Here is a 23,028-nt window from a genome sequence, read left to right on the forward strand (position 1 = left end):
TTTTGTTTATTTTTGCTCATTTTAAGTTCAATTTAAATCGCAAATGTCCTATTGAGCGTACTTCAGCTCTTTCATTACGACTCATCCATACACTAGTGCTGTATGGCTTTTACATAAATAGTGACACTTTTGTTCAGTTCTTTCAGAATAACCAAATTGAGGGACATTTTTTACGTCGGAACGTGATATGTCTGTTGTTAATCTTGATTTTGTTATCCCCCGCCATAGGCGGAGGGATATTGTTTTGGCGTCGTCCATCCGTCCGTCCTTCCGTCCGTCCGTCCGGCACTTTTGTGTCCGGAACCATACCTTAAAGCTGTGGCGGATTTAATTGAAACTTGGTATAAGTATGTATATGGATAGAGGATGATGCACGCCAAATGGCATTGTACACCATCTGTTAATAATGGAGTTATGACCCTTTATATCTTGAAAAAATGCGTTTAATATAAGCTTAGAGATTTATATCCATTAACACATGAGTCAGAGCCATGAAACTTGCCATAGTTGTTCTCAATCATCTGGGGGTGCTTCACATTCAACACTTATAATCCTAGGGTCTAAGGTCAAGGTCATACATTGAGGTCAAAGATCACAAATTTGATTCATTATTAGAACATTCCTTTATTATGCATCAAAGGATTTTTTAATAACTGCATTTTATTGTCTGCAAACCCATCCAATGAGTAAACAAATGAGAAAAGGCACAACCCTCCACCTATACCTTTTCTTTTAGTTCTACACCCATCCGTAAACACAATTTATTTGGCAGGGATATCAATTCAAGGAATTTGCTTGTTATCTTAATGTTTGTATGTTTATGCTATATTATTCTCAAAATGTTGTTGGTTTTATGCCACGAAGGAGGGCATATAGTAATCGGACTGCCCGTCATACTTTTTTTTAAATGCTCATTACTTCTATGTCACATCAGATGTAACCTTCATATTTGGTATGCATGTGTATATGAACAAGGCCTTTCAATAGGCACACACATTTTGACCCCTTTGACCTTGACCTTGAACTTATGGTCCGCGTTAGGGTTTCAAAATTTGCGTTAGGGTTTCAAAAAATGCTCATATAAATTCTTTGTCGCTTCAGATGTAACCTTCATATTTGGTAAGCAGGCATATATGAACAAGACCTTACCATACGCACACAATGTTTGACCCCTTTGACCTTGACCTTGAGCTTAGGGTCCGCGTTTTTATTTCAAAATTAGCGTTTAGGTTTCGAAAAGATGCTCATAACTTCTATCAAAGCATTCTTCGGGGGCATATGTCATCCTATGGAGACAGCTTTTCTTTATTCAACTTTAACCATTTCTATAATTCTCAAAACATTTGAATGAAAGTACAAAACACTGTTATTCGTGCTAATGTAATCATTCTGATTCGATGAGTTATTGCCCATAGTGTTTGTATGTTTATGATCTATATTTCTCCAAATGATGGACGTTCAAATGTTTTTTTTTTCAACTTTAACCATTTCTATAATTCTGATAACATTTGAATGAAGCTACAAAAAAATGTTATTCATGTCAATGTTAACCATTCTGATTCGATGAGTTATTGCCCTTTGATGCCAAAGGCATTATAACGTATAACATTTTAGGTTTTTGCACTCAGCAGCCACTTATTGAATTTATATTAAAAATATAGAAGTACCAAGATGCGTATATGGTCACATATGTATATGCATACATACGTACATACGTATGTATGTACGTACGTGACGGAAAAGTAGAGCGCTCCGTCCTTTAACAGCTATTGGTCCTTTCAATGCCTATGTCAACAAATTGGCTGCCCAGTGTTTAGCTCACATAAGCACTTTAGTGCTCATGTTGATAGTTGATCGACCTGTGTCCGTCGTGAACATTTGCATTAGGAGCACTAGAGACCGCATTTCTTCTCAGATCTTCCATGAAACTTTCTCAGGACATTTGCCCAAATCATACTTCAACTGAGTTCTAAACTGGTCATGTGGGGTCGAAAACTAGGTAACTTGGTCAAACAAATAAAGACCTTGTGAATACTCTAGAAGTCACATTGACTTTGCCAAAATGTTTGTGTAAAGGATATGTCGCTTCTTGAGTTTGAAAATGGTTCTGGTCGGTTGAAAAACATGGCCGCCAGGGGGCGGGGCAGTTTTCCGGACATAGCTATAAAGTTACATTTTAAGTCACATTTTTATTTCTATCATGAAACTTGGTCAGAATATTGGTTTTATTGATATCATGGACGAGTTCGAAAATGGCCAAGATCGGTGGAAAAATAAGGCTTTCATATATGGTGTGGGGCAGTTTTCTATATATGTATAGTTTGTTTGAAACTGGTTCTGGTCCGTCAAAAAACAAAGCCACCGTGGGGTCATTTTCCATATATTTTATGCAGTAAAAGAAGCTTGTGAACACCCTTAAAGTCACTTTTTTTGCCAATCATTATGAAACTTAGTCAGAAAATTGGTATTATTGATTTTTCAGACAAGTTCGAAATAGGTACTGATAGGTGGGGCAGTTTTCTCTTTTTATTTATAATATAAACATGTGAAAACTCTAGAAGTTGCATTTTTAGCCAAATCGTCATGAACTTTGGTCAAAACTTTTGTTTCCTTGACACTTTTGAGTTGTAAAATTGTTCTGGTCAATCAGTATTAAAAACCATGTCTACCAGGGGGTCTGGTAATTTTCTATATATGCTTATATTAAATACTTTGGAAGACCTTAACCTTGAATTGAAGTCAGCCTTTGTCATATAAATGTTCTGAATTATTTTAGTTTAACTCGTTTTTCTTTTGATCTCATTTCATCAGGTGAACGACCTAGGGCCTCTTTGCTCTCTTGTTTGTGTTACTTGTTTTGTTTTTTAAGTAGATATCACTTTCTGAAATAGTCAGAAGTGGTTGGAGTAATGTCAAATAACAATTCCTCATATTAGCATTCTATATTAAGTTTGGAACAATATGCAGAACTAAAATAACATATACTTAAGTGAAACATGAACCAGTTCTAATGAAATCTTTCAAAAAGAGTAAATAATCACATGTTTTCCACTTTCTTCTTGGGCGTTGTTAGTCCTTATTTTCTTTTTTTGTTTGTTCATAAATCCATTGACACCAGCTGGAACCTACACTACTGTAGAAGTAAGCATAAGCAATTACACTACCCCACCCACTTCTGACCATTTCAGAAAGTGATATGTCCTTTACTGTGTTTGCATTTGTCTTACTTATTCTGAATAAATACTGAAGAACAGTTTGAAATTCGTTAGCGGTTATGTTGTTTTATAATTCATCTTTTTAAATTTGATAATTAGAATAAGAGATTTATAATTTAAATTATCAGCTTTTATGCGAAGATTTGAAGCTCAACTTTTGTTAAATCTGAATAAAGTTTTTATTGAATCGGATTGTAATGCTCACCATTATAGTATCTGCTTGATACTTCACTGCAGCTATTTAAGTGTTATCCGGTCTTTTAAATGTAAGATGTTTAGTTGTATGTAGTTGAGCATGTGCATGTTTTTTGTGAGAAACTAATTTGCATAAAGCCGAATTGAATACCAAAACAAACCTACTAACATCGATGAAGCAGAAAAAAGAGCGTTTAGATTCTTATACATGTAATTACAATATCAGTCTGCATGTGCATATGTTTTTAATGGTTTGGCTAAAAGACAATATAATTTGGGATTTATTCGTGCATGAATTTAGTAAGCGCCTCCTTTTCCAATACGCAGTTTCGACTGTCTACATGTCGCACATGGCATAATTAATCCAAGTAGCCCACCGCTCGATTTCCTCGTGCGCTTCGTGAAGGCAACTCGCTCCATTGAATATTAAAGCCCAGTCAAATGATATTCTTAAGCCAATCAGAATAATGTACCCAAGTAAAACATATATAGGGCACTAGTTTCAATAACACATTAAAAATCCGGTTGAATATATATAAATAAATATATAGATATATAAATAAATATATATAGATAGATATATATATATATAGATATATATATATATATAGATATATATATATATATATATATATATATATATATATATATATATATATATATATATATATATATATATATATATATATATATATATACTCAACTCAGACCGATCTAGTCAAATGGTACGTGTATCACCACTCATATAAAACTATACCGACTCGTAAACAAATATTTCAAATTTTTGAAAATATTTTGATAAATAATGTGCGATGTGGACATAATATGGAAATAAAAGCAAACTGCAACCTTACTAGCTTTGAGAACTGTGCATGTTTTAGTATTATTGACACAGCTGAGTAGGTGATTTTAGCTTTAGTGAAAATGTTGACGGACGACGAAGAAAGACCGATCACATTAACCAGCCCTAAAATTGATCAACAAATAGCCCAATTTTGTGTCACATTTGAATAATTTTCTATTTCCTCAAAAACGATTTATTTGACCGTTCAAAAAATAAAGATCGAATTGCAGTATGAATATTTATTTTAAACATGTACTATATACATTACTATATTCATTCTTTTGCAATCTAACAATGAAATGATAAACATGATTAATCTGTTTTGCCAAGTTTGCAATGTCTGTAAATGTGTACAACAATATGAGATAATTTATTTTAGCAAAAAACAACAACAAAACGTTTAACTACTTCATGATAAATTCCAATAACAAGAATATCAATTTGGTGTTGCTTATCGACACATTGTAAATAAAACTCGAAACGAAACTTACTTGAACTAAACTAACTTAACGATTATATTTGCAAAATATAACCACTTTTTAAGCATATATTTTTGCATATGTAATTAGGAACCATCCAATATTTCAGTCAAGGCCAAGAACAAAGAAGTCGCACGTTCAATCGATTCAGGAATTGACAGATGCTCCCGCCGCATTTCACACAAATGTTCTAGGACGGGTATGAAGTCATCTTTACATCCAAAGTGTGGTTTCTTTACAAAGTATCTCTCTTGAATACGATCAATGGTTTCCAATTCGCAAAGAAGCCGGGTTCCATACGCCTCAGGCTGGTAGTAACTTACTATCGGTATCCCATTTGGTGCTTCCACATTTCTTTGCTGCCGAATCCGATGAGAATTCCATAGATGGTTGAAAGAGTTCAGATCGCGTTGTATTAATGGTATGAAACAGAATCCAAGGCATTCTAAATGCACAGGACCATCAATCCGAAGCAAGCCGCTGTCTATCATATCCTTAAAATAGTTTCTCCAAAACACAGTAAAACGCATTCTTAAATTTACCCACAAACGTTCAATTCTTTGATTGCCAGTGGATCTCCCAGTGATGTAACTGTTCATTCCAGACATGTTATCCCTGTCATTAAACCCAAACGCTATCTGCATAGCCCGTACCCAAACGTTTTCTGTCCCTGCATCGCCACGAACAAGACGTGGAACGCGACCAATCCGTTTCACAAAGTAAACAAAGAAGCCCGCGATAATTCGAGGGTCATTATTCGAATAACATGCCTCCAGCCATAATATGCATCTGGAAAATCCATCAACCGCCCCGTGTATAGCAATTCCAAAAGGCTTTAGCTTATCATACCCATCAATGTGTATAGTAAAATTAGGACCTTTATTGGTATAGACTCTGCGTCGCAGGCGATGTGCAGACCTGAGAGCAACACCCTCAGGATCAATTACCTTCAATACACACCATGTTGTTTCTTGGGTTACTTTGACATTTGTGGTTGTGTTGACCAGTTTTCATATAGTTTTATAACCACATACAACCATCCCTCTTTTATATAATGAGTGAATCGCTCGTATAACGTCTAGAAGAGGAGACGACGCGTTGCGTCTTTTGAGCCCTAACCTTCGCAGTATCCATTTCAGTTGACTCAAACTGAGAGTAGTGTTGTGTAGAAAAAGCAACAATCCACATATATCCAGACGCGTATAGCCCTGTTTGTGATATCGCGAAAGCCAAACATCCCATTCTTGATTTGAAAGTACAGCTAACGAATAGTCAACATATATCAGTGCCACAAAGACACAAATCTGCAATATAAAAAAGTTGTGAGTCGTTAAACACACGTTTTGCATGTATTCGTTAAAGAAAAATATCTTAATGAATCAATCGAGATTTGAGCTCTCTAAATGCTCATAAAACGCAACGAACACATTAATATTTATTGTTTGCAAACAGTGTATGCTATTTTTACCTTTATACCAAGCATTCCTGCTGTAAAAATGGACTGTCTGAGGTCTTGCGTGTTTCAAAAGAATATACCAGAAACTAAAAATCTGTTCGACGCCGGAAGTCATGAGCCAATGTTGCAATAATGTGATGATGTCAAAATTTTACGACGACATGATATGAAAAAGGTGTCATGGCGTAAAAAATAACTCATCGTGTCGACTAAAACTATGATGGCAAGTCATATTCACAAGAGCATGACGCCATAAGTTATGTAGATTTGTCGACTTAGATCATGTCGACCAAATATATTTTCGGGAAAAGCCGGCAATATTTACGTCGAGACTTCAACTTGTTGTCGTTATGACGAGTAAAATTAAGGTGGGAAAAGCTACAAAACTATGTCGACGTACCATGTTATTTCACAGTAAATCGATATAAATTATTCCGGCATGACCACATTATTGGGGTGTACCATATACGTTTCCGTAGCCTTCAAATGAACTGTTGTCATACCAAGAAAACAGCGACCTGATAAACTTTGTTTAACATACCTTTAAGCTGATTTCGGCGTGATACAAAAGTGTCTGCTACATGTTTTTATATATGTCCAGTAGGTGTTTACACCAGTCAAATTAATTGTGAAGTACATGTACCTGATTTCACGCACTACAAATTGAAAAGTCATCTCTTTGTTTAACATACCTTAACGCTGATATCGGCGTGACATAAAGCTTTTAGGTACATGTTTTTATATCAGTCCAGTAGGCGTTTACACCAGTCAAATTTTGAATTACCGCATTGTACTCATAACCAATTGTAAAGTCATCTTTTTTGGTAGATATAAAGTAGACAAAAACAAATAATTGTATACAAAGAAAGTGTTTATTTCAGACACAAAAAGCAACTCAAAAAACAAAAAGCGTATTTTACAGGTATCAAGTGCTTGTGCTTATGACGACATTTTTAACAAGTAAAACGTCATACAACATATTCTTCCTGTTGTTTTTTTAATATTGCGATTTTATATTGTTATATCTTTACACAGTGAAGCGTGAGTGTTTGACAAACGTAAAAACAGGTTACCGACCTATCGTTGTGAAATATATAGTGCTCGACATTTTATTATTATTTGATGTTGATAGTGACCTATCGTTGTGAAATATATAGTGCTCGACATTTTATAATTATTTGATGTTGATAGTGACCTATCGTTGGATAGGGCTTTAACCTGTACATCTTTTGATACCAAACGCGCCTAAGTACTAGAAATAATGGCTTTAAAAATAACGAGAGACTGATTAGAGCAAAATGGACTACATTCAGATGCATCAGCTAAATATATACGTAAGGCAAAATGTACACTGACATTGAGGTTAAAGTAGCTAGACTTGTATTACCTATTGGCATGCTATAGCAATAAAATAATTATTTAAATTTGTTTATATCAATAAAAGGATTTTTATTTAACGATCGCTTAAAATTATGTTATTTATCGTAAAGTAACAGTCTTGGTTCGTGCTCCAGTATATGTATGTCGCATAAAAGTTCATGACACAGTTTTATGTTCCAACTAAACGCCATTGTGGTATGATGGCACATTTAGATTGATTTACTTCATGTAGCATTCTTCTAATAGAAAAGTTAATGTGAGTACAACCATCGAGCATAAAGATATAACTGTATTGAATATAACAACCAGAGAATATCACATTTTATAGGAATCGTTGAAAGATTATTGGTCATATTACTTGATGCTGACATACTAATTATCATTCCTTAAGTTTCCTAATAGTGATTTATATGTAAAATACCTCATATGATTATTCATTTGTAAACGTTGTATACATATTACTACTATAGACATGTGTACAAGTAAAATTCATTGTTTATCAGTTACTTCCTTTGATTAGTTGCTGTTGCATATTTCAAAGAGGTTCAGCGATATTGGAAACACAGTTGCATGACGAAATGTTGACATAAATGTTCATAAAGATCATCAGTAACAGCGCACGAGGTCAGGTTAACCCATTTATGCCTAGTGGACTCTCACATCCTTCTAAATTGGATCAATTTATTTCCAAAATTAGGGATGTCTGGTATATTTATTTATATATTTAGCATATTTCTTACAGAAGTTCCTTTAAGCAAACAGCGCAGACCCGGATGAGACGCCGTGGCGTCTCATCTGGGTCTATGCTGTTTGTCGAGGCCTTTTTTCTAGACGCTAGGCATAAATGGGTTAATAACGACTGTGAAGTGCGCATTTACAAGCAGACCAGCGATATGCAAATGTCATCACTTATAGTGTTAATATTATGAAGCGTTCATCTTCTAGTATACAGTATAGCCCGCAAATTGAAAGATGTGCAAACGCACGTGATCTATAATCTGTTCATAGAGTGTTAATATGCAAAACAGTTATTAAAAACTCTTTGAGTATTTACTAAAAACATACTCCATATGACTAATTATGAAGGCTATTGCCGAGACATGTTTTATTAAAAAAATAATCAACAAAAGTAACGTGTTTGAACGGATTATTTTTTTAAAATATAATTTGAGTTATTACTTTTAATAAAATTGCGAGCATTTTCTCTACATAAGGTAAAAATACCCGTGATCATAAGTTACTGATTAATTTTTTAAATTATTTAACCACAAACGCAACGGCATCTTAAATATAGTGTTTGATATAAACTTCAATTCACCTAATAAACCTGTTATGTGCATTCAGAGGGGATTATCACGTGATAGCCAAGATGCCGATGCAGTTATTTTTCGACGTTTTATACCATTTATTACTTGTGTTAATATTTTAAATGAAGCTCACTTTCTAGCCATATCAGTTTAAAGGTGATTAACGTTTATTTCGTATTAAAATTCGCGTTATATCTCGACTTTACTTCCCGCATTTGTTCTAAGTGGCGCTTTAAAAAGGTCATCACGCTCAGAAATGATTTTAAAATCCATTATACTACAATTGGACACATTTATTAAAATAATGGATGCAACGTGGTGACAACGTTAATTAAAATTTCTTACATTATCACTTACATCACTTAAATATCTTATAAAAATACACGTGTTTTTATATAAACAAATAAATGCAAATAAAACATCTAATATCCATGTATTTTTATGGTTGTCTATCATAGGCCTATCCCAACAGCATATAGATCATGAAGTGCAACACGTATTATTGATTGTAACAATTAGTTGCGATAAAGGAAGCAGCCGCTTATCAAGGAGGAGCTGTGTCCCAGCAACCCGTTTCCCTAGAGTCAAGCACTCCTCGGAGTTTTTTTTAAGAACCACATACAGAGCGCGAAGCGCGACACGTATCCAGGTGGTATGGGCCCTTTAGCATTATCCGACCATTACGTCCATAGTTATCTTCCTTAGAATTTGAGAAAGTTTGAAATCCTTGAAGTCTAAAATTTTCATCGGATTGTTCCCAAACTTTCACAGTTTTTTTTATATCAATGAGGACCCAACCCAAACTCTATATGAGCAATATCGGACCATAAGTCAAGAATTATGTCTCTTTGAATTTAAAAATAAAATTGAAAAACTGCTTGGTTAGGTGATTATGTCAACATTTTTCATCAGATTCTTTCCAAACTTACATATCAATTAGCATTTTTACCTCATTTAAAATGAGAAACATCGGGACAATAAGTGCAGATTTTTTTCTATTAAATTTGACAAAATAAACAACTTCCACTTGTTTAAAAGATTTCACAACGTTCGTCTGAAATCTTTCCAAACATGTTAAGTGTTTTTATATCAGTATTACTCAAACCCTGTTTAAAAAGATGAATATCGGAGCAATAAATCTATAATGATCTTTTACTGAATTTCAAAGTATTGTGAAATGCAGCTTCTTTATATAATTTACAGTTTTCATTCATTTTTTTCTGACTTTTACAGTGTTTTCATATGAGTACTCAAACCCAACGTAAATGAGCAACGTAAGAATAAGTTCAGAATCTCCACTTGAAGTTGAGAAAAATATGAAATTACGCTTTCATGATGAAGCAGACTTCTTAAAACCTACACAGTTCTGTTCCATTAATGAAAACTGCACACGGATACCAATGTAAATAAAATGAACTTTGAAATATTTGGGAGTTACAACACAAAATCATAGATAATGGTTATTTGGGTGTTATAACACAACATCATAAATAATGGTTATTTGGGAGTTATAACACAAACTCATAGATAATGGTTATACCAGTATCTTTTTCTATTTTGTTTAAAATAATCGGCCAATATATTAATATTTACAGTAAAAAAAATCGTTTCATGTAACTTCATTGAGTGCCTTTTACACTGAAATTCCCGACGCCCTTTGATGCTTTGCATCAATACTTATCTTGTGAATGACTTGAACGAAACTGAGATATTTCAAAAGATCATTTTCGATGCACGGGATGAACGGTTACTTATACAAGTTATATTTACAAGTCACAAGTTCCCGTTGGGAATATCTTACAAAACACATTATAAATGTACTTTTCTCATTTAAAGATTATGACATTGTTCTGGTAAGAGGAATTTGACACCCAGTGAACAAGCAATATTTTAATAATATGGCTTAGGAAGAAACGACCACAGTTGCAGGACATTTTTACTTTAAAGAAACAGTTCTGTTTTTGTCAGAATCCACATTTTTGTTCGAACGAATATAATGTACTCGTATTTTGATACAGACTGAAATCTGTATTTATATTATTTCAAACATATTTAAAAGCTAGTTGGATATCGACAAGATATTCTTTGTTTACTGTTTTTTTAATTATATAATTTCATTAATTTTAATATCTAAATCAAAACAAATTATAAACAAGGTCATCTTCTAAATAAATTCATATAACATATTTGAAAGTAAAGTCTTCATAGAGAATTATTCAAACATATTTAAATGCTAAAAAGAAAAACAAGGAGATTAATTTAGTTTCCTTTTTCACGTGGTTGGAATGATTTCAAGCATATATCAAATGAGTAATAAATAAGGTCGTCGCTGATAAGGCTATCGCAAAACGTTCATTTCAAAAGAATTTGATCGAGGCTTTGCAATATTGACCTGACGTTTGTGTTTGATGTTTTATTTAAAAATATTAATGGACTCTATATTTAAGCTATGTGTAATGACCTACAAATCCGGAAGTGGCCTTGTTTTACAATGGTTTAACCCATTTATGCCTAGTGGACTCTCCCATCCTTCTTAATAGGATCAATTTATTTCTAAAAAGTATGGATGTCTAGTATAATTATTTCTTTATTAAGAATATTTCTTACAGAAATTCCTTTAAGCAAACAGCGGAGACCATGATGAGACGCCGCATCATGCGGCGTCTCATCTGGGTCTACGCTGTTCGCCAAGGCATTTTTTCTAGACGCTAGGCTAAAATGGTTAAAGGAATGTACTATTATATTTTTTGAGGATTGAATGAACTTTTTAAAAACAGAAAATGAACGTGATTTAAATACTACTTTTTATTGAAGACAAAATAATATATCAATAAGATGAAGGTTATTTAAGTTATAGGTTTTGTCGTTTGTAGTCACACACAAATGAGGTTCTTTGTTCGTGGCTGCCCGGCGTCCATTGAAGTGTGTTTTGTATCGTCCGTCTACAGATTTGTTCAAACGAAACCACTTGGTAGATTTTCACGAATTTTCAAAGGATTTTTTCAATGACCGTCTTTCTCTTTCTCTCGCTGTTTTTCATCTTATATTAGGCAACTTGCCTTTATAAAAGTTACTTCTGCAAGTCTATAGACTTTTAGATATATTTAAATACGCAATATATCTGAAACACGTTATAGTTAATAAAATATCCGACAGAAAATGCCAGGAAGCGATTTATTTTGTACGTACAAGCCGATGCTACAATAATAAGTGTTTCATGCAAACTTGAAGACGATATCAATCCAAATATAAATATGATCTAAACTCTTGAACCAAAGCATCACTTTCAGTTGATAACCATTATCTTAATACGGAAGAGCTTTATCGAGTGTTATCGGCCAGTGAAATAAAGATAACGATCACATGCTTTTTTTAATAGCAACATTGAGTCAACAGTGTTTCAATTGTATATATTAATTTAAGCAAAAAGGTGTAAACCGAAATAAAAAGTGGCAAACTCACATATTTATGTTCACTCTAAAAAAGCACGCGATACAAGTGATTAAGTAATTGTGCTGGTCTATGGACATTTGCGTGGAACAACACATGTTGTGGATAAATCGAATGTTATGTTAATGTGACGGGCACTTGACATAAATATTTTATTTATTCGTACGGATTTGAACACAATCATTATAATGAGTCGGACATATGTGCTTCCAGTAAGGACAGTTTCGAATCCAGCGCAATCTGGTACACTCGGTTATAACTGACCCGACTCTATGTGGGAATCAAATATTATCTAGGCGACTGTTAGATCGGGAAAACATCCTCCTCCTCATCGTCATCCTCCTCCTCCTCCTTCTGCTCCTTCTCATCATCATCATCATCATTATCATCATCACCATCATCATCATCATCATCATCATCATCATCATCATCATCATCATCATCATCATCATCATCATCATCATCATCATCATCATCATCATCATCATCATCATCATCATCATCATCATCATCATCATCATCATCAACATCATCATCATCATCATCATCATCATCATCATCATCATCATCATCATCATCATTATCATCATCATATTGGCCACTACCATTCTCTTCCTCCTCCTCCTCATCATCATCATCTTCCTCTTCTTCCTCCTCCTCCTCCTCCTCCTCATCATCATCATCATAATCATTCTCATCCCCCTCCTTCTCACCCTCCTCATTATCATCATCATGATCTTCTTCTTCTAATTCTTATTATACATGCTCTTCTTTTACCATTTTTATAATAATAGGCACAATTCATCTTCTCTTCCCTTCGTTCTCCACCTCATCATTATTGTCATCAGCTTACAACCAAAAGCCAAAAGAAGTGCCACACCATTTGATGATATTTCCAATGCAGATATAATTATCTAGAGTAAAACTTAATTGAAATCATTGTTACAAGCAGTTATTATTTACTTATATTTCAGAACACACTATACTTATTGATTGACATTCTCTAATATGTCACCAAAAGGGTACAACATGGACCAAACTGCGTGCTTTATTATTTTAATAAGCTATGCATTTGAAATGTAAATTTAAATGTAAACTGAACTAGCTATAATAATTAGTGCTGTAAAATAGCTAATAATCTTTAAACTATAGGTCGTAGTGTAATTAAAAAGAATATATTAAGTGATATTGATGGCTGCTCCCGGATATGCTCATTGTCTTAGGTCTTTTGCTACACTTAAACGCCAAGTCCCGACAATACCTATGTTGTCCTTTGTAACCTAACGCAAGGTTTCATGGTCTCAATAGCAGACAGGCTAGCTCTTCTCCATTTGCGCAGTCTGGCTTGGAGCTTAGCTGGCCACATATCACGTAAGACCTATTTATCATTACGCGGGTCATATCTTGATAGACAAAGAGAGCATATCGTCGATACACGAAGTATGGTTTAACAGCTAATCATCGTCAGTCTTCTTGTCTTCGCTCTCAATCATAGACAAAATCATCCGACCGCCGCCCGACCTTTTTAATCCTCTTCAGATAAAAGTAGTATCTACCTCACGACTGGTTGGGTTAAAGGTTGACTTATGGATATAAAATGTTAGTTTACTTAATCATTTTTCTGTTAATATCTTGGTTTCAACAACATCTATTTAATTTGGGAAGCAATAGTTTTAAAGTGTTAAGATTTTTTTTACAATTTTGCTTAGAAGTATAGTTCAGGTAATTTCATTTGTTTGATTTGAATATCGAATTAATATTTAAAAGAAATGGTTATTCTAGATGTGGAAATAATCAAAGCACATGGACAAGGAATGAAATCACAACTTCGGAAATCCCTCACTTACTCAAAAGTTTGTCAGAGTGCGGTGAAAATGTTCGACACAGTGCTTGAAGAGCCACCAGACTTTTATATCAGACTTGTTTTACTCGGAGACGGTGGTACGGGAAAATCACGATTAGCAAAACGATTCTCGTGCAATACATGTCGTTCAGCTTTTAAGAAAATACCATCAAGTGTTGACCTAAAAAGCTTCGAGTATGTGGATAGAATTATCAAGAGAGAAAATCACGTTGTACTTGCTCGTCTCTACGACACAGCCGGTGGGTGATGGCTTGAAATTTATATACAATATATATACCCCTCATTTATTAATCGTTAATACGCAAGTAAGGTATCAGTGGACAGTTTATAATGCTTGAGTTAGAATCGACTTCTTAATTTGGTTCACGCTATATATAACGTACTTTTTCTATTGGTCATTTTTGAAAGCTCAACTCTTGTTCAACAGTGAAGTTTCAATTGACACAGTCATACAGTAGTTTATTACAAAGACACACTGAAAACAAACACTATTGCCGCTTCATTAATCCTCTTCAGCAAACTGCACAGTTAATTGAAACAAAATTGTTTGCTACTTTAATAGCACAGTATACGCCATGGTTGTAACATTGTATAACAGTCCTGGTAAAACTCATATTGAATTTGAGTTTTTTTCTCTCAGTGCTTTAAAATAGAAATAAACTCGTAAAGTGGATTTACCGATATAACAAACACGTTAAATAGTGTTTTCTTTACAAGTTTTATATATTAAATCTTTCGAGTAAAGTGCAAAACCGTATACGAAGACACGTATTTGTTTACACTCAAATAACGTGAGAAAATTAAACATAGTATGTATACAATATTACCTGTATTAGTATTGACGAATTTTGAAAAGTATTAAAATGATACATATTAGGATCAAATTCAATTTTTATATGTTAGGTACTGTATTTTTATTATAAATAACAACTACATACGAAGAAAGATCATATATAATACTTATTTTTACTCAAATTTTTGTTATATAAAAACTACGCAGTTTTGAAATAACCAACTCGTTAATACGTCATGAATCACTGTCAGAGATTGCAAATATTGTATGCATGTGATACATGTGCATTTTACACTTAAGCGTTATATTCAATTGAAACTATAAACTTATTAGCACTATGATATCGTATATGTTTTAATTTAGTCGCATATTAAATAATGTAAATTGTGTTCTCTTGTAGGTTTGTAGAGTTTAAATATGACATTTTTTATTTTAGAGCAAATACATTTCGGGCAATATCAAAACAAAGTAGAAGAACATTTTTCAGTAATTTTGTTTAAAGGTAGTGCTTATTGAATTTGTCACAACCTTAAATGTTAGTTTTACCAATATGATTCATTTTTGTAGCTCGGGTCACAATTTAGAAATACAAGTGCGTCGAACACATCACCATAATGTTGAGGTCACATAGGCTGTATGGACTTTTGATTGTGAAACAGCTAACTGATAACACTGTCAATATGTTACGCAAAATTTATGTAAATAAATTAAACTGATAACGCAAGGGTTTTATAACCACTGATAGCAATAACTTACGCACTTACACAAACATACAACACCTCTTGATGTTTGAACAAATAAAATACACACATAATACATCGCAACAAATAGATTATTATAGTTCTCCTATTTTTGGTAAACACACTTATATTTTATGTATTACAGATAATAAGAATAATTTTGCTAATGGCATAAAACAAAGGGACTCGAGCGACCTATTCCGGTTAATACCTGTTACTTATATTTAATATTTAGTCAAAATATATGGTTAATTTCTTATAAGAGATAATGGAACATCACATATAAAAATCCATCTCATGTATTTCAGGTCAGGAAAAGTTTCGAAGCCTTACCGCGTCCTACTACCGAGGGGCCCATGGCTGCCTCCTGTTGTTCGACGTCACCAACGAAACTACATTCAAGAACGTCGCTTACTGGTACGAACGAATTTCAAACGCTACATTTTATGCTTGATTAACCCATATAAGCCTAGTGGACTCTCCCATCCTCTAAATTGGATCAATATATTTCCAAAATAAGGGATGTCTAGTATATGTATTTCTTTATTTAGAATATTTCTTACATAAAATCCTTTAAGCAAACAGCGCAGACCCAGATGAGACGCCGCAACATGCGGCGTCTCACCTGGGTCTACGCTGTTTGCCAAGGCCTTTTTTGACGCAAGGTATTAATGGGTTAAACGGCGTTGACTATCATAATAAAGGAAATTTTATCAGACTTAAACAGTAGTTAATTTATTTTAGGTAAGTAGTAGCGTTTATGGGTTATTTTAACACACGCATCTTAATAATGTTATTGTAAAATCGTTAACAGATATCTGATACTAGTATTCGTTCGCACATTTAAAATTTCATTGAACATAGAACATTTAAATATGTCGTGTTTCCGATTTTCCGTCTAGGCTTTACGATCTTAGAGAACATTCAACACAACCGGACGTGTGCACAATCTTAGTTGGCACGAGATGTCATGTGCCTTTAGCGGAACGAGCAGTGTCGACCGAACGAGCAGAGAAATTTGCGGAAAGTGAGGGTCTAACGTACATGGAAATAAGCGCGGAAGAAGGTATAAACGTAATGGAAGTATTCGAAAAGATGGCGGACCTCATCATAGCAAAACTTGCAAAGGCTCAGTTAATTATAACACAACCGCAAGACACAGTAAAGCTCCCCAGGAAGCCAACACAACCTAAGAAAGAGATATGTTCGTGTTAGCGAAGTTCCCAAACATGTCAACATTGAAAGCTTTCAGTGCGGCAAAATTTAAGAGATTCCGACGTGAGAAGCGCTTCATGTTTCACACTGTATTTCATTTAGACGGTTTCAACCCTTTTTTAACTGTCATGAGAGCACTTCCTTTCGAGACTCATAATATAACATCTATTTAATAAACGTATGGCTTAATGCACATTCAAATATATGTATTTGAGTGAAAAAGATAGACCAGATGGTAAAGCGTTGGGCTGCATATTCGAGGATCGCGGGTTCGATCCCGGCCTAGCCACATAGCGTGGATGGGGATTGATACTACAAATCTCAGTTTCAAGTATGGGTGTTGTCATTTACTGGTTTAAGTCATGCATTAAGTACCGGTAAACCACTTGACCCGGCAAAGTATGAGATTCAAATATGGTGAGAACGGCACAAAACCCAACAAATCAAAGTACATTATCAATTGAAGGAACCTCATTAAAATGTTTTCTTCCTGCATTGATTTAATAATATTCATTTTCTTGAAATATCATAGTTTGAACCATAGATATTTCTTATGGATCATATGGTTACGGCTGTAGACTTTTAGAATTTATTAATAAAAATTCACGTTACAGTCGTTGATCTCATTTTTGTGCATTTTCTGAGTTTTATCTCTTTTGTAAATATTTTTCCTCAGGTTTCTATGATAACTTTGCTTGTTGTAATATATATGTTAAGCATAAGTTGGTGGTTGCATATACCTCTTGATTGTTAAAATAAAAAAAAAACTAAACTTATTAAATGTTTAATTTGATTGATGTTAATGATTATTAAAATAAATTGTCTTTTATGTAAATACTAGTACATAATGCAAGTGCGTTTGTATTCACTACACTGCACACAATAAAGCTTTAAAAACCGTTGAAAGTGAGTAACTTTTCTCAACCCAGTTGTTGATCAACACAAACATACGTCTGCTCTAACATTTGGAATCGCAGTATATGAGCCTTGTCAAGCGCCAATGATGGGTATTATGCTATAACGAAGTTCCACTATATGAGCCGTGTGGAGCGCCAATGATGGGTATTATGCTATAACGAAGTTCCACAGCAGCTTGCGCATTCCTGCAGTCTGGTGTCGAGCGCCAATGATGGGTATTATGCTATTACGAAGTTCCACAGCAGCTTGCGCATTCCTGCAGTCTGGTGTCGAGCGCCAATGATGGGTATTATGCTATAACGAAGTTCCACAGCAGCTTGCGCATTCCTGCAGTCTGGTAAGGTGCTGGTCAGTCCACTCTTTGTCTCATTGTCAGACAATACGATTGATTATTCAAGCATGCGAATGTAGAGGCATGTGTATAGCTATACTCTTCAGATATGTCATAAAGCCATTTGAGAAAGATAACTCTTTTATTTTATGTGTTCACAACTATTCTCAGGGAATAAGACCTACACAGTCAGAAAAGCGCCAGTAGAGCAACGGAACCAGCGGAAGTGACTGAGTGAAATCTATGTTTACATGTTCCAGAGGCGCTTCAGATATCTAGGGAGGTAACGGTTTACATTCGCTTCGAGCGTGTATCCATATCATCTGGTCATTCTGTTAATGGAAAAGTATCGTCGAAAGATTTACGTATTACAATGCACGCGAATTCGTGCGTAGCCAGTGGAAGAACTTGACGCAGCTTAGCGAATATAATAATAATTGCCACATTAAGTAACAGCAAGGAGAAGATAGTCTGTTTAAAAATGAAAACAGATAGGGATCAAGTTCAAAATACGTGCCTGGCGTTAAACACGCTGTACAATAATGGCAAAAGAATCCGAGGTTAGGATCACGGCGGAGGTGTACTGTTACTACTGATCAAGGACGGGCTTACAGACGATACAAAGCCTATATGGGATTTTGTACATATTATAACTTATCTCGATAATTTTCTTGTTTTAAGATACACGGGCAATATTTTTGAGAAACATTTCATTACATGGTTCATCGCACACTATTTCTGAAGAACATCCAAAATATTGATATAATACAATTTGAAAAACACTCATTAATATAAAAAAGAAATAGTTTTTTTAAGAAAGAAAAACAATCATAGTTTTAGAACTTTTTATACGAAGAAATAATTAACATGTATATATAAATATTTATGAACAAAATTAAAGCAGTTATTCTGCCTTTAAAAAATTAATTTATTGAGATCATGCATCGGTTTAATGGTTCAATCGCTGTTTAAGGAAACTTACCTTATAATTTAAACCATATCGTGGGCTTAGCGCAAAACGGTCGTAATTGACATTTTTTACAAAAATGACTTTATTGCATATTTTGTACTATAATGTCAATATTAATAATCTGGAAAAATATTAAACCTAAATTCTGCTTAAAAAAACAACCAAAACCGTCATTTGGCAAAAGGTCGTATCTGAAAAATAAATTATGTTCATTACAAAACGGTCGTATCTGCAGTTGCAACCGTTTTGCACTGAACATGAATATAAACATTATAGTGTAATGGTACCAGTACCTAGCATGTCAAACTGTGACCATGTTACCAGTACATACAGACTGAGACAATGCTGTGATTTTTGTAACACATTTGGAAAAGTATCGGTACCAGCCCAATTCGGAAAATTGTGCGAGAAAAACCCAGAAATTGAGAAAATTGGTGTATTTGATGTTTTTGCTCCCAAATACTTTAAAATTGATAATTAAATTTTGTCAAGTTGTCAATATTATATAAACTTAGGTTCAAGCCATAGAGCTGCATAGGAAAACTAATTAAAAGTTGCATTGTTTTTTTAAGTTTTCTTCAATTGGGAATTTTTTTGACAGCAATTGGGAAATTTGTAGTTTTGTCCTTATTGGAAAAATGCCATATTCCGGTACTTTATAAAAATTGAAAAATAGCGCTGCAATTGTACCAGTACGTAGTAAGTCAGAAAGTGAAAATGGTATAGGTATGTATTATGTTAGACGGTGACAATAATACCAGTACGTAGCATGTTAGACTGTGACAATGGTACCAGTGGATAGCATGTCAGACTGTGACAATGGTACTAGAACGTAGCATGTCAGACTGTGACAATGGTTCCAGTACCTAGCAGTTCAGACAGTGACAATAGTTCCAGTAAGTAGCAGTTCAGACTGAGACAATTATACCAGTACACAGCATGTCAGACATTTACTATTAAATCAGTATGTAGCATGTCAGACTGTGACAATTAAACCAGTACGTAGCATGTCAGACTGTGACAATTATACCAGTATGTAGCATGTCCAATGGTGACAATGCATGGTACAAGTGCTTAGTATCTGAGACTGTGATAATGGTACCAGTACATGGAATGTCAGACTGTGACAATGATACCAGAACGTATCATGTCAGACTGTTACAATTATACCAGTATGTACTATGTCAGACTGTGACAAGTATACCGGTGCGTAGAATATTAGACTGTTACAATTATACCAGTATGTAGCATGTGAGACTGTGACAATGGTACCACTACGTATCTTGTCAGACTGTGACAATTCAGCGATTTTTTTTGTCCAATTCTGAAAAGTACCCGTACCGGTCCAATCGGGAAAAATTGAGTCGTGAAAACCCTCAAATTGGGAAATTGGTGTATTTGATTTTATGCTCCCAAATACTTTAAAATTGATAACTAAGTGGTTTCCATATGTCAATATTATATTTACCTAGGTTCAAACCATAGAGCTGCACAGGGAAACTAACAAAATGTTGCATTTCCCCCCCCCCCCCAAAAAAAAATTTTTTTTTTACCTTAAATTGGGAACTTTTAGGCCAGCAATAGGGAAATTTGTAGTTTTTTCGTTATTGGGAAAGTGCCGGTTACCGGTTCTTTATAAAGAAGGAAAAAAATCGCTGCAATTATACCAGCAGTTGTATGTCAGACTGTGACAATGGTACCACTATGTAGCATATCAGACTGTGACAATTATACTAGTATGTGGCATGTCGGGCTGTGACAATGGCACCAGTATGTAGCATGTCAGACTGTGACAATGGTACCGGTATGTATTATGTTAAACTGTGACAATCGTGTCAGTATGCAGCATGTCAGACTATGACAATTTTACCAGTATGTAACATGTGAGACTGTGACAATGGTACCAGTACGTAGCATGTGAGACTGTGACAATGGTACCAGTAAGTTATTAAACATGTAAGACTGTGACAATTTTACCAGTATGTAGCATGTGAGACTGTGACAATGGTACCAGTATGTAACATTTCAGACTGTGACAATTTAACCAATTTGTAGCATGTGCGACTGTGACAATGGTACCAGTATGTAGCATGTGAGACTGTGACAATTATACCAGTGCGTAGCATCTGAGACTGTGACAATGGTGCCAGTATGTAGCATGTCAGACTGTGAAAATGGTACCAGTACGTCGCATGTCAGACTGTGACAATAATACCAGTATGTAGCATGTCAGACTGTTACAATTATACCAGTATAAGGCATGTCAGACTGTGACAATGGTACAAGTATGAAGTATGTCAGACTGTGACAATTTTACCAGTACGTAGCTTGTCAGACTGTGACAATTATACCAGTACGTAGAATGTGAGACTGTGACAATGGTACCAGTGCGTAGCATGTCCGACTTAGACAATGATACCAGTATGTAGCATGCAAGACTGTGACAATGGTACCAGTACGTAGCATGTCAGACTGTGACAATGGTACCAGTATGTAGCATGTCAGACTGTTACAATTATACAAGTATGTGGCATGTCAGACTGTGACAATGGTACCACTACGTACCTTGTCAGACTGTGACAATGGTACCGGTATGTATTATGTTAGACTGTGACAATGGTACCACTACGTGGCATGTCAAACTGTGACAATGATACCAGTACGTAGCATGTCAGACTGTGACAATGGTACCAGTATGTGGCATGTCAGACTGTGACAATGGTACCAGTAGGTGACATGTCAGACTGTGACAATGGTACCAGTACCTAGCATGTCAGACTGTTACAATTATTTCAGTATGTAGAAAGTCAGATGGTGACAATTATACCAGTATGAAGCATGTTAGACTGTGACAATGGTACCAGTATGTAGCATGTCAGACTGTTACAATTATACAAGTATGTGGCATGTCAGACTGTGACAATGGTACCAGTATGTAGCATGTCAGGCTGTTACAATTATACAATTATGTGGCATGTCAGACTGTGACAATGGTACCAGTATGTATTATGTTAGACTGTGACAATGGTACCACTATGTGGCATGTCAGACTGTGACAATGATACCAGTACGTAGCATGTCAGACTGTGACAATGGTACCAGTAAGTGGCATGTCAGACTGTGACAATGGTACCAGTACCTAGCATGTCAGACTGTTACAATTATTCCAGTATGTAGCATGTCAGATGGTGACAATTATACCAGTATGTAGCATGTCAGATTGTGGCAATGGTACAGTATATAGAATGTCAGACTGAGACAATGGTACCAGTATGTAGCATGTCAAACTGAGACAATTGTACCAGTACCTAGCATGTCCGACTGAGACAATGGTACTAGTTTGTAGCTGTTCAGATAATGACACAGGTAGCAGCGCGTAGAATGTCAGACTGAGACAATTATAATAATGATGCTCAAAAAGTAGGGAAAAGAACAATAGGATTTTACTTGTTTCTGTCTTATCATTTTTCTTATATCACACTTATATTTGAATAGTTTGTATTTCAATTCAGAAAGAGGGTTCTAGGCCTGCTTTTAATAACAAAGTTCATTATTTTTTTAATTAAAATAAGCTGATATGATAAACTTGTTTTGACTTTTACTCTGTTTAATTATAATAATTACAATACAAATATTAAATGATTTAAGAAAGATGTAAAGATATGATGATAACTTTTTCTTTTTATGTATTGGTCTTTTACTTTATAATTCTGTACAGACTCCCAGTCACTGATTTATGATCATTTTTCTGTTTCTGGTATGTCTTCATACCTTTAAGTAATAACATCTTTTTTCAAATAAACTGATAATACTTTAAAAATATTGGTTAAAAAACAAGCACAATATAATAAATGTCATGTTCCCCAGGCAA

The 23,028-nt window shown here is 34.6% G+C and overlaps 1 protein-coding gene across 3 annotated transcripts in view; it reads left to right on the forward strand.

Annotated features, from left to right (window-relative positions):
• LOC127842982 (uncharacterized) overlaps positions 1-17,837 on the forward strand; it is a 28,742-nt gene extending 10,905 nt beyond the window's left edge. The window contains exons 1-4 of one of the 3 annotated variants that reach the window (XM_052372806.1): positions 12,232-12,569; positions 14,109-14,429; positions 16,032-16,140; positions 16,626-17,837. In XM_052372806.1, coding sequence (XP_052228766.1) covers positions 12,515-12,569; positions 14,109-14,429; positions 16,032-16,140; positions 16,626-16,938 — 798 coding nt within the window. In that variant the 5' untranslated portion in view covers positions 12,232-12,514 and the 3' untranslated portion in view covers positions 16,939-17,837. Of the gene's footprint in view, positions 1-12,231; positions 12,570-14,108; positions 14,430-16,031; positions 16,141-16,625 lie in introns of those variants that run through there. The other 2 variants (XM_052372801.1, XM_052372816.1) reach the window with 2 other exon arrangements.
• The last annotated feature ends 5,191 nt before the right edge of the window (positions 17,838-23,028 follow it).

The sequence above is a fragment of the Dreissena polymorpha genome, chromosome 1 (genome assembly GCF_020536995.1).
Source record: "Dreissena polymorpha isolate Duluth1 chromosome 1, UMN_Dpol_1.0, whole genome shotgun sequence".
Classification (NCBI taxonomy): domain Eukaryota; kingdom Metazoa; phylum Mollusca; class Bivalvia; order Myida; family Dreissenidae; genus Dreissena; species Dreissena polymorpha.